The 16,751-nt window shown below is 35.2% G+C and overlaps 1 protein-coding gene across 1 annotated transcript; it reads left to right on the forward strand.

Annotated features, from left to right (window-relative positions):
- Positions 1–1,721: 1,721 nt before the first annotated feature.
- On the forward strand, positions 1,722–15,991 carry LOC117114040 (protein-glutamine gamma-glutamyltransferase K-like). Its single transcript, XM_033257572.1, has 16 exons — positions 1,722–1,893; positions 4,326–4,373; positions 5,746–5,781; positions 6,467–6,652; positions 7,595–7,849; positions 8,109–8,227; positions 8,997–9,203; positions 9,449–9,623; positions 9,785–9,923; positions 11,335–11,438; positions 11,790–11,926; positions 12,462–12,609; positions 13,182–13,463; positions 14,122–14,282; positions 14,801–14,937; positions 15,850–15,991. The coding sequence occupies exons 2-16, from the start codon at positions 4,346–4,348 to the stop codon at positions 15,989–15,991; spliced, it is 2,256 nt and encodes a 751-aa protein (XP_033113463.1). The 5' UTR covers positions 1,722–1,893; positions 4,326–4,345.
- Positions 15,992–16,751: the final 760 nt, after the last annotated feature.

Consider the following 16,751-nt stretch of genomic DNA (forward strand, 5'->3'; position numbering starts at 1 on the left):
AGGTATTGGCATATTTAGGATGTACAAGGGGCCACACGTCCTCCCCCTTCCTCCGAAAAAAATACTCGCAAATCCCCCAGTCGCACCCCCGCCCACAAATCATGCTCAAGTAATAAAAAATCACCTCATATCACCTTAATTTGCGAGTTATCCCATCTAATCACCGATCCCCCACTTTACCTTCCTAACACCATCAGCTCCCTTCCATTTCAAGACCCTCCACTGAAGTTGGGGCCTGCTAGTGATAGGAAAAGTTCGTAAGCCTACTAGGCCTACTATACAGAATCAGATTGCGTTCTACATGTATAGTCAAAATACAATGCATGTTATTTTTAATACCGGCATAGTTGTCTTCTTCAAAAGAATTCTTATTCCTGTATTTTAACAAATTTCAATTCAAATAATAATAATTCAAAGTTTCTTCTATAACGGTCATATGTATGTAAATATATTTAACTTTAATCGATTCAGATTTGGCTTATGATAGAATACCCGATCGGCAGTGGTGGTCCCGATTTGTGAGAAGAGCGCATACTCTTGGAAGCACTGCTTCCATTCCAGTGTTAAATTGGCTATTCTGACGCCACTACACGGTTGTCACAATAGCAAATTTAAGCGTTGTAGGGTATGCTCTGACTTCCATTGACTCACTGAATAAGTGATTGGCTGATATCGAAGACCAGCTATGAAATGCGGCAATTCTAAGTATGATGCGATAGGCCCCGGCTGTGACTTATCCTAGGTACCAAAGTAGGCCAAACATTGAAAAACTTTGCTATTCCAATGAATAGCATTCCACTCGAAAAATTAGGGTGTATATAGAAGATCCTGACTAAGAAATGCTAAATAAAACGGAGAAACTGTACTACTATATATTTTTTATTTGTTTTAGTTAGAGTATGCACTGCATACCTTGCTCAATTGCCTTGACGGTCCGCCGTAACATCGATCTCCCTGTTTCCTCGCTACTATTATAGTGTCGGGTCAAATATTTTACAAATATCTGCATCAGAACCTCGGCCGGCCCTCACAGAAATCTGGTTTTTCTATAAAAAAACAAAAAACAAAAAAAAACAAAAAAAAACTTAGTATAATACCGGTATAGCAGCATCTGTTTCTACAGGTTCTGACCCGGATGTAGGCCTACTATATTTAGCGAGCACATTCTGTTCCACAAATTCCCATATAAATGATCTTCATATCATAATTTCGTCTTATAAAGCTATGAAATAAAACGATCATTTGTCCTGAAAATAGTCAGAATTTTGACTCCATGCTTAGTCTACACAAGGTGTCCACTACAACTTTCAGGACTAGTTCAGGACTGTCACAATATCATAATACACTTACAGAAAACAATACCTGTAAGTATTTTTGGTCTAGCTAAAGCAAAAAATACAGTACAAGAAATTGCTTCGTCATATTACATTGAATAATCAAATTTAAATTCAAAATTTACGAGAGTTCATGAGATATCACAGACTCCAGCGAACATTTATTGAATACAATTACAATCCATAACATGCTTTTGTTTGATGTTGCTCATGGTTTTTTTCTGTATCGGTGGAGATAAGTCAATATTTTCTTTCATATCATAGTAACACCATGAATACATTTCAGATCTGCTTCACCGCAATCATTGAAGCAAAGCAATTGAGATATTATATCGGCACACACTTTTGTTGTTCAACAAACGCCCCATGGTAACAGTCATCCATTGACATGCGTTCGTAAGGCTCGTTCATCTCGTAGGTACTATAAGAGAACTTAACTGTAAAAAATCATTCAATTTAATCTTCTACTACATGATTTTCCGCTACTAGATCCCGGTGATAGCTTCCTGGCCAAGCCTGACACCATCTGTCAGGCTCTTGTTTTCTTTGTGCTCAAAGGGTAAGTTTCAAGGCAAATTTTCAGGCACACTTTTTACAGACGTCAATTAACGTGTGTACAAATAAAGTGATTCGTGAGATTCAAACCTGCACTTCTGGTGCTCAGTGGCGTAACGACGGGGCCCAGGGTGGAAAAATGTCTGAGGCCCCTTCTACAAATTAAGCCCTATTTTCGCTATCAAAGTGACCGTGTTGGGTACTAGAAATAATTGTGAAGACTGAAAAGATTGTATTTAATTATTAGACAATGTCAATGTCAAAACATTGTGACTATTTGACAACATAGCCTAATCAAATAATATTTTGCACGCCGACATTTTAATTTGAATACTGTTTGCCTGTAACGTATTATCTAATAGGCCTATGCATTTAAATCGTCATAATAATAATAATAATAAAGATTTATAAAGCGCACATCTCCACCAAAGGTGTTCAAGGCGTCATTTGTGTACTTGCATTTTATCAGCATGCATAGGTTGCATGCTTAATCGTAGTAGAGAAGTCATGATTTCACCAACAGTCTATGTTGGTTTCATTTTCATCAGGTGCAGTCATGATGCTTAATCATGAATGTATTGATCTAAGTTCAATGAAGCTTTGCCAATATAATCCTAAATAAATAAGCAATACCAAACAATAATTCAATCAATCGTCATCAGGGGACGGATCCAGGGAGCACAGGGGTTATCCCCCAGAAAAAGAAGGAAGAAAAGAAAAGACAGTCCAGAAAGATGAGAGTACAGTACCGTATACTTACTTGGTATTTGTCATTCCATGTCAGTAATATCTGGTAGACATTGACTGATAAACAGTTGACTAAATTCACTACTGATATTGTAATGCACTCTGATAGTATCTGAATGTTCTTTCAGGGTCTGACATCATTCGGTATTAATCTTGCAATCATAAATTTTAACTCCCAAATTTTAAACTGTAACGCACTCTCAGACAGTATTTAACTATACCAATGAATGAAGAGAATAAAAATACAGCGTGTGATTGCAAATTTTTTTTCATCATACACGTGGCAATTCTTAAAATATCCGAAATAAAACGGTGTCCAGAGACTCTTTCTTCGACAACAGAGTAATCAAACCATGGAACAATTTACTACAACATGTAGTCTCATACACAACACTTCACCATTTCAATGTTTCATATGGCCGACACATTGAAACTTTGAGAGGAGGCAGTCTCCACGAGTATTAACTCACGGCCTCCTATATCACTAAGAATCACTAAGGTTAAGAAGTCGCCCCTTGTCAAGTCGCCCCCTGAAAGTCGCCCCCTAACCACGTCGCCCCCTAACCAAGTCGTCCTCTATACACAGTCGCCCCTACAAACTCCATATTCCAATCATCTGGAATAGACTTCCAATTGCTACACGTTTATCATCATCCGTCTCTTCTTTCAAAACTGCGCTCGACCACTTATGCTAAGCAACTTGCATAATGTTTTTACTTATTTATGACTTATTTATTACTTGTTTCTTTTTTGTGTTATTATTTTTTTATGTATTTTAATTACAGTAATTAATTATTTTTTTAATTTTCAGTAATTACTGTATTTAAGTATGAAACTTATAATTGAATTGTTATGTTATTCTGATAGGTATATCAGTCTCTTATTTGAGTTAAATAAAATTATTAATTATGAGTTATCAAAGTCGTCACCCTAACAGACTCGCCGACTAACATACTCGTCTTTTAACAAGTGATTTTCTATTTCTTTTAAGTCAGTGCCATAATGATAGACCGTTTTTTTTTATAGGCATATTGTTTCTGTCGACAAATTACCGTATATAATAATGAATATAAATTAATTTCAATGATGTAGGATGGAATAAATTTATGACGTTTTGTTTGGTTTTTTTTTCTCTTTTGTGTCGAACCACCATTTATATTCATTAATATTTCATCAGTAGTTCAAATACATAAGTATATCAATATAACATCGATTAATATAATTATCTATTTGATATTATCAAATTGATAATCATATTGATCGATGTTAAATTGATAAACTTAAAGTTTTTTTTAATGATCTAATAAATAAATAAATAAATTTACCGACATAATATAAAAAAAACCCGTTAATCATCATCAATGACTTAGTTCTTCGGAACTATAAAGTCGTTTATTGGGGTGGGGGGAGAGCTTTGTTAATGGGCGAATTTGTGTTGGGCGAGTATGCTGGGGGCGAGTTGACTGGATTCCCCAGTGGGGTACTATGAGGTAAGGAGATACCAAATGTTGGGGAGAAGCGAGGACTGAATGTGTTTTTTTATATCTATTTTCAAGTGGATAGCAATCAGCCTAATATTGGTACTGCATGTGTATAGTGTTAGTAGAGCCAGCTTGCATTAGCAGTGTAGGGTGTGGAGGATCTACGATCACCTGTCTAACTATATTTTGTGTTATAACTTTATTACAGATTGCGTTTAGCAAATAGTGATGGGAAGCGCACACTTCAAATCTACAGGTATGTTTAGTACTCGCTGAGTCAGTGTTTATTATTTGCTTATTTATTATGTAATATCTTCATTATGAATAATACCCTTCTAGATATATTTAGCTGATCATGATTCTCAAATGTAAAGTTAATACTGTATATACCACAACCAAATATGACCCCATATGTAGGACTTGGTGAGTGTTTAGAATATTGTACCTCGCTAAATGGCAATCTCATGTCATCGTCATCTATATAATTATGTTTATTTCAAAGCCTAAAATTAGTATTAACCTATTACGGTACGTCGGGTAACGTCAAGGATTCGGAACCTACCGGTCTGAAAAAAAAATAAAACTGTAACAACATACTAATCATCAAAGTCTTCATCTGACGATGTCAACATAATTCCATATTTCAGCTTAATTGAGGGACAAATAGTGACTTTACTGTCTTTATATACTCTGGATTTTTAGCTGTTTTGTACACATGGCATTGTGGTGGGCAAAGTGTGGCCCGTCAGCGATTTTTTTTTTTGCCGCCAGAGACAATGAATTAAAAACCCTATGTTTGCAGCCCGCCATCGAAATGGGCTAGAAAACACCTTGTTTTTTACGGCCCGACACCAATAATATGTAAAAAATAACATTAAAACTGAGAATAAAGGTGATGCAAGCAGTGCTTGGAGGTTTTTGGAAGCTCACTGGAACATCAAAATTTGGGTGCGGCCCTCCGACCGATTTTTATGCCCAACCCTGCAATTAGATTCCCGTGGTTTGACTATAATAAGGCCATGTAAAAAAATAAGTAATTGATCGTCCCCTCCCTACATAAAAAAAGTCAGTTCTTCCCGCCCGGCTAAGTATATATATATCTGTCTCTTATACACATCTTATTAACTCACGGCCTCCTATATCACACCTGATCAAACTCTACACGGGAAGATCTGTCAACTTAAAATGAGGCTTCCCCATGTTAAATTTGAAGACTTACCATGTATTAAGGAGGTGGTTTCATTACATTAAAAAACAAAAAACAAAAACAAAAAAAACAAAACAAAACAAGAACAACCTCTTTGACTACCGAGTACACCATCAATTTTTTTATATGACCTTAGTTTCAACAACTTCGAACTTTTCAATGTGGTTTTTCGCTTTCCTCCTCATAATTCATGACTTATAAAGAATGTCTGTCTGTATAATCCAGTTTTTACTATATTCTTCATCAGTATCTTACTTTTTTTGCGATGTTATAAACAAAATTATTGGCTCAGAGTTCTTTATTTTATTACTGTATTAAAGTAATCACAAATGGAAATTTCAATTTTTAGGAACTTCATACATATCTTTAGAAAATATCATGATGATCAGATTTACTATATATTTTACGTATTCTTCTTCAGTGATTGTGGCTCCCAACACACCGGTTGAAGGACTAAGTAAGTATAGTATCATTATAATTTTTTCATACCCACACATCATCTCATGATGGGAGCCGGGCTGACTCGATCGCATTAGTCCTTCCATTATGATTCCCAAACTGTTCCACCTCTAATAATGTCACTTCATGATCATCATTTTTCCATACTCATACAAGAAAATCTTTGAAATTTGAAGATCGGATTCTTCTTGGAGTTTACACGAAATAAAAGTTTATTTGAGAGTTGTGTTTATACAACACTTTGAACTGTGTTTATATTTTATATGTCAAAGAGGGATTCCCAGTCATTTTTGCCGCTCTGAAAGACGTCAAGTAGGAATTCATGACACAGTATATTACAATGGAAGTATTGTTCTGCCCTACCTGTCATGTTATCGTACTGAATACTTTGTGATTTGGGTGTGAATCGAACCTACGACATCCAAATATTCTAGCCTGTTTTCATAACCAGTAGACCACTGAGCTTCCGCTTGGTGGCTAATGTTGGACCCGATCCCAAAGTAGCAGCGGGTACTGCAATTTCGATGTGTTTACGTCATGTAGGGCAAAACATCGCTCCTATGAAATTTCCTGACGCAAAACAAAATAGTTTTTTGTATAGTTTTAAATTCAATATTCACAACCAGTAAAATTGTATACTCTACTAAAATTATTTGATGGGACAATTAATATTTTTCGTGCAGACGATTCTTTGAAGATACAGTCTTATGACTTGCAATACTCCACAAACCAAACCGGTCATCGCACAGAGCAGTATGAAAACAAAGAATTAGTACTACGTAGAGGCCAGCCGTTCAAGGTTGATATTACATTGAATAGAGATTATGATGGTGGAAAACACAAGCTCTCTGCCGAGTTGAGATGGGGTAAGATCAACGACATCAAATGTTATTAACACACGATGTGTTGTTGTTGCATAATAGATGTATTCTTACTGTATAATTATTTTGCTGACCTTGATGATTTTAATAGATTGTTTTGATTTTACCGACTCCTTGTTATCACTTACTGGAGGATTTCTCAACTTTTGTGATGATAAAACTTACACCTACCTTGAAGTTTACATGCATAATATATACATAATGGTAGTTTATTCACATCAAGAAGCACATCAATTGCGTATAAATTTACAGTAAATTCATGAAAAAAAAAAGAATACGTATGCAACTACTAATTTTTTTTCTGTATGTATACACACATAATAGGTCTATTTACTGTAATGAGAATGAGAAAATTTACCTGACCGTTTTCAAGAAGGTGAAAATCTTGAATTTTAAAGAACTTAAAAGTCATTAAAAGACACCTGAAACCTCAAAGGTCGGGATGGAAAGCTCATTTCCCGCCAACTAGTATTTTTTTCTTTTGGGGTTTTTTTTGGAAACATTTTGAGCCCCCCCCCCCTTCAAATCCTGGATCCGCCCCTCAATACAATATTAAAATGCAGCATGCCATTTGGTTGAACTTTTGAAAACATCAAAAAGTCATCTGTTTTATGACAATTTAAAAGCAAGTTAGGCCTATGTAAATTACTGGTTAAGAGAATATTGAAAACTCTTTGTTGACCCTTGTTTGTTAAATGCTAAATGGCCGACATTATCATTATCAGTGTCATCATCATCGTCATCATCATTATCATCATTACCATCATCATCACCATCACATTCTCATTATTATGATCATCGTCGTCGTCGTCGTTAACGCATATGCCGCCTATCATTATGATTTCGTGAACCAACAACATGCCAATAGTTAAAATGAATAGTATGCTTTCAAATCTGTAACATTGCATTCACATGTATATTTTATAGGCGAAACTCCCAAGATATCCGATGGAACCCTAGCTATTCTTTCTCCCATTGCCGGTAAAATTTCAGAGACGTTTGACGACTGGGGTACACACGTCGTAAACGCCACAGGCCCCAATGTTTCCGTTGAACTTTACGTTAAATCTGATAGTTTGGTTGGAGGATTTAGATTGGCGTTGCTGGTAACGGATGAAGATGGACAGATGCAGAAGATGAATGTGAAAGATGAAATATTCGTATTATTTAATCCTTGGAGTAAAGGTGAGTATTTCAAATAATGGACTCCAATCCAAACTCCAAATCTAAGTATTTAGTTTCAATGTGCCAAAAACGAGAGTTCTAGGGGAAAATAATACAGGTGAAGAATACAGTATAAAGCAAAAGACAAAATCCTGTATTATTGAGGATGATGTAATACTAGGTCGAGCTGTTGTTGTGTTAATCATATGTTTACCTCTACCAAGCACGTATATCTTGCTATTTTAAGTTGAAAATAGATTTATCATATCTATTGTTACAGATGATGACGTCTACCTCCCTGAAGATGACCAGAAGCAGGAATACGTTTTGAACGACCAAGGAATGTACTTTTACGGATCAGGAAAGAGTGTGTCTGGAGCTAGGTGGTACTTGGGACAGGTAAAGTCATCATGTTATTTGTTAAATTAAAATTCATGTTATTATAGGAAAGTTGATTTTTATTCTAGTGCACTCAACTGCATTTTTGTGATTGGTCCAATCCAAACTCAAAATCTAAATGTTTAGTCTCAATGTGTCAAAGACGGGAAAATAACACAGAAATAGAAAACTTTATTTGTAAAAAAAAAAGGAAAAAGAAAGAGAAGGAGTGCAGGAAATCAGATGCAAAATTAGCAATGAAGAAAAAGGAAACTTCTGAAAACTTCACAAATGGCTGTGACAAATGATCTGCATGTAATCATTATAAGATTACATTATTGGCAACAGAAATAAATTGTCGTTTATGAATTTGATTATTAACAACAATTATAAAACTTGCATATGAGATACTACATTTAAAATCTCTACACACAGGGGAGGATCCAGAAAATTTCTGACGGGGGTGGGGGCACATATGATGTTCTCGCCGCCACGCCCACCTCAGCCCCACCATGGTTTGTGTAAATAAGTGGGAAATAATCGAGCTCTCCTTTCACCCCAATGCTGGATCGCCACTGAACTCATGGGTACACACCCTTTTTCCTTTTTCCTCTTTTTTATTTTATTACTTGACTGACCAATGAGGGGGGCACGGGCCCTCATGTCCCCCCCCCCCCGCTGGATCCACCCTGACACAGATGATCTAGTTATTTAACTTTCATTTTATGTGTTTATCTTAATCTGCCTCATTTACCGCACATCGCTCATTATCATTTTGCTTTTCTTTCAGTTTGAGGAATATGTACTTAGATGCATTTTCGACCTTCTTAAAACTAAAAGAGCTAAGCCAAGATCATTTGGTAGCCCTGTCGAAATATCCCGAGTATTGTCGGCTCTGGTAGGCATTATTATACCAGGGAGTTGTTATTTAAATAACAACTTCCTGATTATACGGTATCTAACCATAACATCACCACAAATCGAAGTTTATCAACATGCGTTCAAGTAACCCACAAAACAACTGTCTGTTAGGATAGGGTTCTGCTTTCTACACCCTGGTTAGTGTGCAATGAAGTGTATTAAGCCCTGTCCACTATCAAATTGTATTTGACCTGTGACATGCCTAAATATGGTCATGATGACATCACATTATCACCATATATAGGCACATAATGATTTTCTGTGTTGGCATTTTTACATGGATGTAACTATATTATTTATGCTGAATCTTGATTTTAATAGATCAATAGTAATGATGACAACGGTGTACTTGTTGGCAACTGGAGTGGAGACTACAGTGGCGGGACGGAGCCTACTGCTTGGACAGGAAGCGCCGCCATTTTCAAACAGTATACTTTGACCAAGAAACCAGTAAAATTTGCTCAATGCTGGGTCTTTGCCAATGTTTTAACGACAGGTATATCTATTGCTTTTTAAAACTAGATCAAATTTTCATCTGTCATGTGACTGGTAATCAGCTGGTTCTTATGCTTAATTAATGACAATTAATTTATCAAACGTAACGTAATTTTGTCAAAGCGTGTGATATCTTGTTATTGTTTGCTAATATTTATGTAGCTCTGCGATCACTTGGCATACCAGCTCGATCCATCTGCAACACAGCCTCAGCGCATGACACTGACGGAAACTGCATTATGGACTATCATTTTGATAGTAACGGCAAACCCATGGATTGGTTGGACTACGACAGTGTCTGGTAAATAAAAAAACACTGCGTGTATTTCTATTAGGGCGTACAATAACTTCTCTTCATTTTTCACATGGAATGTGAAAAGCACACACATTACATTAAAGCCGAAAGCCTATATGTTTTATATTAAAAATATTGTACTCGTAACCAACCACTAATAAATTGAAATATATAGTTAATTTCATTTAATTAGCATGCAAATATAATTATTGAAGCAATTTGTTGTGCTGGTTATGTAAGTTAGTGTTTCTCATTGCGGTCAAATCCTTTGTCGATATTCATTATGCTTGTAAGACTGCATATATGTACTTAAGTGCATCTGCGTAACAGTTACTGTACATGCTCATCTGAGCTCGTCCACGCTATCACACTTTGTGATATTCACATATTTGGGTGTAATATGACAAAATCTTTAATCTAATCTTGTGTAATTTTTACCTGCGTCCATTTCATTTTGTTGCAACATTTTTTATTTTATTTACTTATTTTTAATGTAGATTTTTCTTTGTTTTATATGTACAGTAAATGATTTTTCTATTGTAAATATGTTCATTTCAAGATTTTATTACTTATAGGTCTATTAGTTTTAATTTATATTTTCTATTGCTGTGGTCTATTGTGTTCTCTAGATTAACTTATAATTTCAATTTGTTTCTCTTTCTTTAATACGCTAATTTTTGTTTTATATTTTCCTTAAATCATTATTTTATAATAACGTATTTTGATTTTACATTTTTCTGTTTTAATTAAATGAATTTGTTAAGTTAAAGATCTAGTTTATTTTTCATCTTTCCTTCTTTGTTTTCTTTAATTGTATGGATTGAGGGTCCCAATTGATCAGCTCTGGCTGGATGGACAACCAATGCCGTAGCCAGCTATTGGGAAAGTTGGGAGAGTCCCACACAATTTTTCTATTAGGTCCACAAAGAATGGGTCCACATTTTAAAAATTGGTCTAGATTTCTCTTTGCGTGTGTGTGTAGAATGGATCAACTGTTAAGAAAATTGGTCAAGATTTCTCAAATTTTGCGTAAAATGGGTCAATTTTTAAGAAAATATTTCCAGATTATCCATATTTTTTTACGTAAAATTGGACAATGGATATAATTTGAATTTACACGTAAAGTGGGTCCACCCTGATATTGTCCCACACATGGTGGACCACCCTCACAGAATACTGTTGAAAAAAATAAATAAATCACACAAATTTATCACACAAAATTTGATAGTGTGGCCAGAGCTTTAGTGGACATATCCATATTTTTGTTCTAAAGGTTTACAATCACCTCATAGGCATACGTACAATCATTGCATTCGTCATAAACTATTAAACCTCATTGAGCACCATTTACATTTATTCGTCACAAGTAAAAGCATTCTTGGCGAGACCTACAGTTGCAACACTGTGATTTTTGCAGGAATTTCCATTGCTGGACTGACGCATGGATGGCGAGGCCTGACTTACCTCCTGGGTATGGGGGCTGGCAGGCTGTAGACGCAACACCACAAGAAAGAAGTGAAGGTAATATTGCAATTTTTTTTAATGATTCTCCTTTGCACTTTGATAAGCTTACAGTAGATTTGTAATTTGAGTACGGCTTCGGTTGCACGTTATGATAGACGTCTTTGCCGCTTGGTGAAGTACCGTATTAAAGTGATTGTAGTTGTTCCTCCTCTGGTTAAGTGCTCACACCTTTTAATTCCACGACTAAACGAACTTTAAACCTTATAAACTACCTGGTTGATAGATTTCCGGAACTTTATAGCTACCAGCACAACATTAAAAAACCCAGGAACTGTGTTGGTCGTGGCAGTACGCACATTATGCCATTCAGTTTTGGTAATGCTCACTTTTCTTCTAATTTTCTTTAAGGTGTGTTTCAATTGGGCCCGGCGCCATTAGCAGCAGTGAAAGCGGGACATGTCCAACTTTCATTCGACACCAAATTCGTTTTTGCTGAGGTCAACGCATGTAAAGTCAAGTGGAAGTTTTCCAGTGATGAAAATGAGGTACCGTATGTCAGAGAAAATAGTATTGTATATTGATAACATTACTTTAAAAGTTCAAGAAAGTAGAAATTTCGCCGCCCCCTTAGAGTATTGTTATCTCGATCGGACCCACTTTCGCGACCACCTTCTGCCCCCCCCCCCTCCATTTAGACATCTCTAGATCCACCCCTGTTCTCTTACAGATATTATCTACACTTTCCGATTTTTGACTCAGCAGTGTCTGATAAAAAAAAAAAGCTTTGTCGACAAACATAGGGAGACTGCTCAAGATGTGTATGAGGCGCCAAGTGTAAATTTATTATTTAACACAATTTTTTTATACTGTATATATAATTCATTATTTAACATATAATCTAATAGACCACCCATTATTTATATATAGTGCATTTACTATACGGAAATCTCTCACATTCTATTATGAAGATAACATGCCCAATCTTTCCGTTAGGACAACTATTGTTATTAATTTTGCAATATCAGTTTAACTTAACCTTTTTTGTATAGGCCTATATGGATAAAATATCTGAAATTAAAAGAAATTTTCATTGCGATCATCATTTTATTTAACCAGCCACCAGTTCCCATCGACATTGATATCGATTCAGTCGGCGTGTTGACGGTCACAAAGGCAGTTGGCAAGATGAAAAAAGAAATCATATCTGATCAATACAAAGCACCAGAAGGTAGCCTGAAATAATAATAATAATAATAATAATAATAATAATAATAATAATAATAATAATACTAATAATAATATTAATAATAATATTAATAATAATAATAATAATAATAATAATAATAATAATAATAATAATAATAATAATAATAATTTATATAGCGCATTTTCAGGGTTCTGTTCAAAGCGCTTTACATAAAAATTGATAAAATACAATATAAAACAGCCAGCATTATACAATCAAACTACAAAATATAATATAGAAAAACTACAAAAATATACTTATAATTAATTACATTGTTAAAATAATTAATATTGGAAAATTCAGTCAAAAATAAATATTATTAATTACCTAACAAACTATAATATACAATTCTAAATTATTACAATACAATACAAATTTATTAAACGTTTTAAATTCGATATCTATAATATTGTTGCAATGTACAGCAATTACAACATTTTCACCTACTGACAGGTCAATTTTACTATCAATAATATTGGCCTATAGACGAATACTTATCCTGATTTAGGTTAAGTTTGAAAATGTTGTCACTAAATCTTGAGTTTTTATCCTAGGTTCAACTAAGGAAATGCTTGCTATATATACTGTCGAAAAACACATCGATTCAGTCAAGAAACTTGTTGTTGAGAAGAAGAAAGATGTGGAGATTGTAGGCACTCTGCCAGACGACGTTATGATTGGTAACGACTTTGAACTGGTTCTACTTGTGCGCAACACAAGCTCAGAAGATCGAAATTGCGTATTAAGTATTGCAGGGAACTCTGTGTACTACACGGGTGTTCGTGCAAAAGAAGTGATATACGAACTAAAGGCCGTAGATGTAAAGCCTCTCGCAGGTAGGTGCGCCACGGTCTAGGTTTATTTCAATACCCCTCTCTTCACATTTTCAGACTTGTAACAATCTGTTTTAAAAAATGGTTATATCCAATCTAGCCTATCTAAATGCGCATAAAATTTTGTGACAGGCCTAACATCCATATAGTGTTGGTGAAGGCTTACTCCGATGATTACCGTGAATATTTTTCAACCTAAGACATAATATTTTCAGTTTCTGCTTTGACCCAAAACAATTTTACACTCTGTTTCAATCACTCTGCTTTTGTATAACTCCAAACCGTTATTTGCATATTCAAGAATGTTTTCCTAAGTCTTACATATAAAATCCACACAATTCTGAAGAGTCATAAAAGGCTTTTAGAAATGTATCGTTTTGCCACAGGTTTATTACCGGTAATCTTCTTGGTTACTGAATTTACTGTGCGATGTGCAAATTTTAAACTCTTTGGGACGTACTCCAGTCGTTTTTGCAGTCGCCACTTAATATTTCCAATCTTTTAATAGAAATAAGAAGAACGATGATAATATTGGATGTTTTTGATATGTTATATCTCAAGATAAACAGAGATTAGCCTAGTAAATAGATGTCCAGAATGTCGATGATTAAAATACTATTAAAATATTTTGCTATCTCATGTCACATCTTTTATTCTCTAGAAAGTGAATATCGTCTGAAGCTGCTAGCCTCTGATTACCTGCGTGGTCTTGTTGACCAAGCCAACATTCGATTCGACGTCACAGTGGTTGTCAAAGAAACTAACCAAACAATCATCAAAGGATACGATTTTAAACTGAAGAAACCGAACATTAAGATCACGGTGTGTATCCAGTAAAATGTCAATTTTATGACATCCTATACCTTTGGTTGGATCACAATTGACCTTTCCGGCGTGTCAATCAACCTCTTAACAACAGACCAATCAGAACAGTGCCAGGAATATGCTCGTTTCCAACAACCGCACGTGCTGTCACACGAACGCACGTCTTTACTTACATTTACGTTTCTTTGGGACTTTACCAACACTATTACAGGGGCGGGGCTAAGCGAAAGGTCTATTTAAAGTTAGTAGTACAATCCAAGGTAACATTGTAACATACGGTATGTTTCCTTGGATTTTCCTGTTAATACACTTTTTTTTTGTCTATAGGGCCTAAAGACATTGTAATGTTAGAAGTAAATGATGATTGGAACGCATTGGGTTCGATTATCTATGGGGACAATACAGTCTACTCAAAACCATTTTCATTATCATGCATAGTGTCGTTGTTTAATTATCATTATCGTTAATTCAATTGAAAAGTTAGCTGATAAATCTTATTACTCTATTGATTTTAGGTACCATTAACGGTACCCAATGGATCAACATTTTATGCCAAGGCGGAGTTCACCAACCCGTTACCATATAAATTACAGAAGTGTTTCTTTAGTACCGAGGGTTCAGCCCTTGCTGGCTACAAACGAGAAATGTTCAGGTTGGTAATCTGATCTACTTAAGTCAAGCTATGAAATTTCAAATTTACAAAAATATGTGACATGCCTGTGGTCATAATGAAGGGCATGCAACATTAGTGGCAAAGACAAGCCAAACCAGTCACTCATCGCTAATTGTGCTACAGAGAAAATGGCCAAAACATGCTGGAATATCAAATTTTTAAAAATCTATTTTATTGCACTAAACTAACCTTTATATATCTATACATCATTCTATGCTGTTATTTTCCCCATTTTCAATGTTAAAACAACACTTTTTTAAGAATTTAAAGATAGTTTCTGCATGAGAAATGCCTGAAATCATAAAGGCTGATTTCTCATATATTGTTCTTTAAACATCTGTGTGATTAAACGCTTGTAACTTCATAAGGAAATGTCCGATTTGAATGATTTTTTTTTTACCATTTTATAGCTATTATTACTCTCTAACACTGTATTAATAACTCAAAATCGATTTTTGCGACGAGTGACTGGTTTGGCTTATCTTTGCCACATTATTTGTTTTTGACAAATGCAAATGCTGATAGTCTGGACCTTTCCGGAGTGTTATTCTAAAACTTAACAACTGACCAATGAAGACAGGACTAGGAAAACGCGCATGTAACACAAGCACGTATGTTTAGGTACGTTTATGCTGCCGTTTCGCGGGGGTTTGCGGAAAGGGTTTATTTATTGTGTTCAATAATTAATTTTTATGGGAATATTCTGCCTTGTACACTAATAGAGGCCGTGTTGATCTATGGATTGTAATTTTAGCAACATTTACCATGCTATTAATAGACATATCATCGCTGATGATGTAACGAGTTAAATTAATTTAGAATACAGCTGTTTGCATCTCGATTTAAACTAGAGATTTTCTGGATGTTTTCAACGATATTTTCTAATTTCAGAACTATAAAGGCTAATGAGACCGTGGAAATTGAAGTGAAGTTGGTGGCTAAGCAAAAAACGGGTGAGCGGGACATCATTATGTCTTTCTCATCCACTGAGTTAATTGGAGTCACTGGAGAAGCAGACATCATCATACAGTGATCTGATCATGTTTTAACCGGTAACACAAGTAGCGAAGATATACTTCCAACCAATACAAAAAATGTGTATCACTGATTTATTATAACGGTTTTTGTTTTATGTAAGTTATGTAAATTTTTAACAGCATATCTCTATAATATAATGATTTTTTTTTCTTTTTGATTCAGGGAGGCCTTAACAAACTTTTGTTTTTTGGGGGGTTTTCGCCTCTCTTTCAAACTTAAATATTTATCAATATCTTTATAAGCTGTACATGAATGAAAAGAGAAATATATGTTACGTTAAATTGAGTTATGTTTGTACAAATTATTAATGTAATAATAATTATGTATTTATATAACGCTTAATGCTAACAAGGCCAAGCGCTTCACATTACTACACCGGTCATTGGATTAGACGCCTATGGAACACAAACTGTTCCATAAAGTTGCTGCAGCTACTTCCCCCCCCCCCCCGGTGGGGGAGAAAACCACAATTCGTCGGGGAGAAAAAAAATTAAAATAAATTATATGCATTTTGTACATAGACTCTAAAATCGATTAAATAAGCCTTTAAAACCCCTAAATTGTCATATTTTCGGTTGTGGGGGAGGGGGGTTACGTCCCCTGGACCACTTTCGAAAGGTTTTTAGCGATGCCCAACCACGCCCACTTTTTTCTCGTCGGGGACATCAGCCCCTACCCCCGTCGGGGACCTTGGATCCTTCGTCGGGGAAATCCTGGCGCCGCCACTGATTGTGTATCTCATTAATTACCTCTTT

Source organism: Anneissia japonica, unplaced genomic scaffold (assembly GCF_011630105.1).
Source record: "Anneissia japonica isolate Jap-2015-1 unplaced genomic scaffold, ASM1163010v1 scaffold288208_len475333_cov186, whole genome shotgun sequence".
NCBI classification, from domain to species: Eukaryota; Metazoa; Echinodermata; class Crinoidea; order Comatulida; family Comatulidae; genus Anneissia; species Anneissia japonica.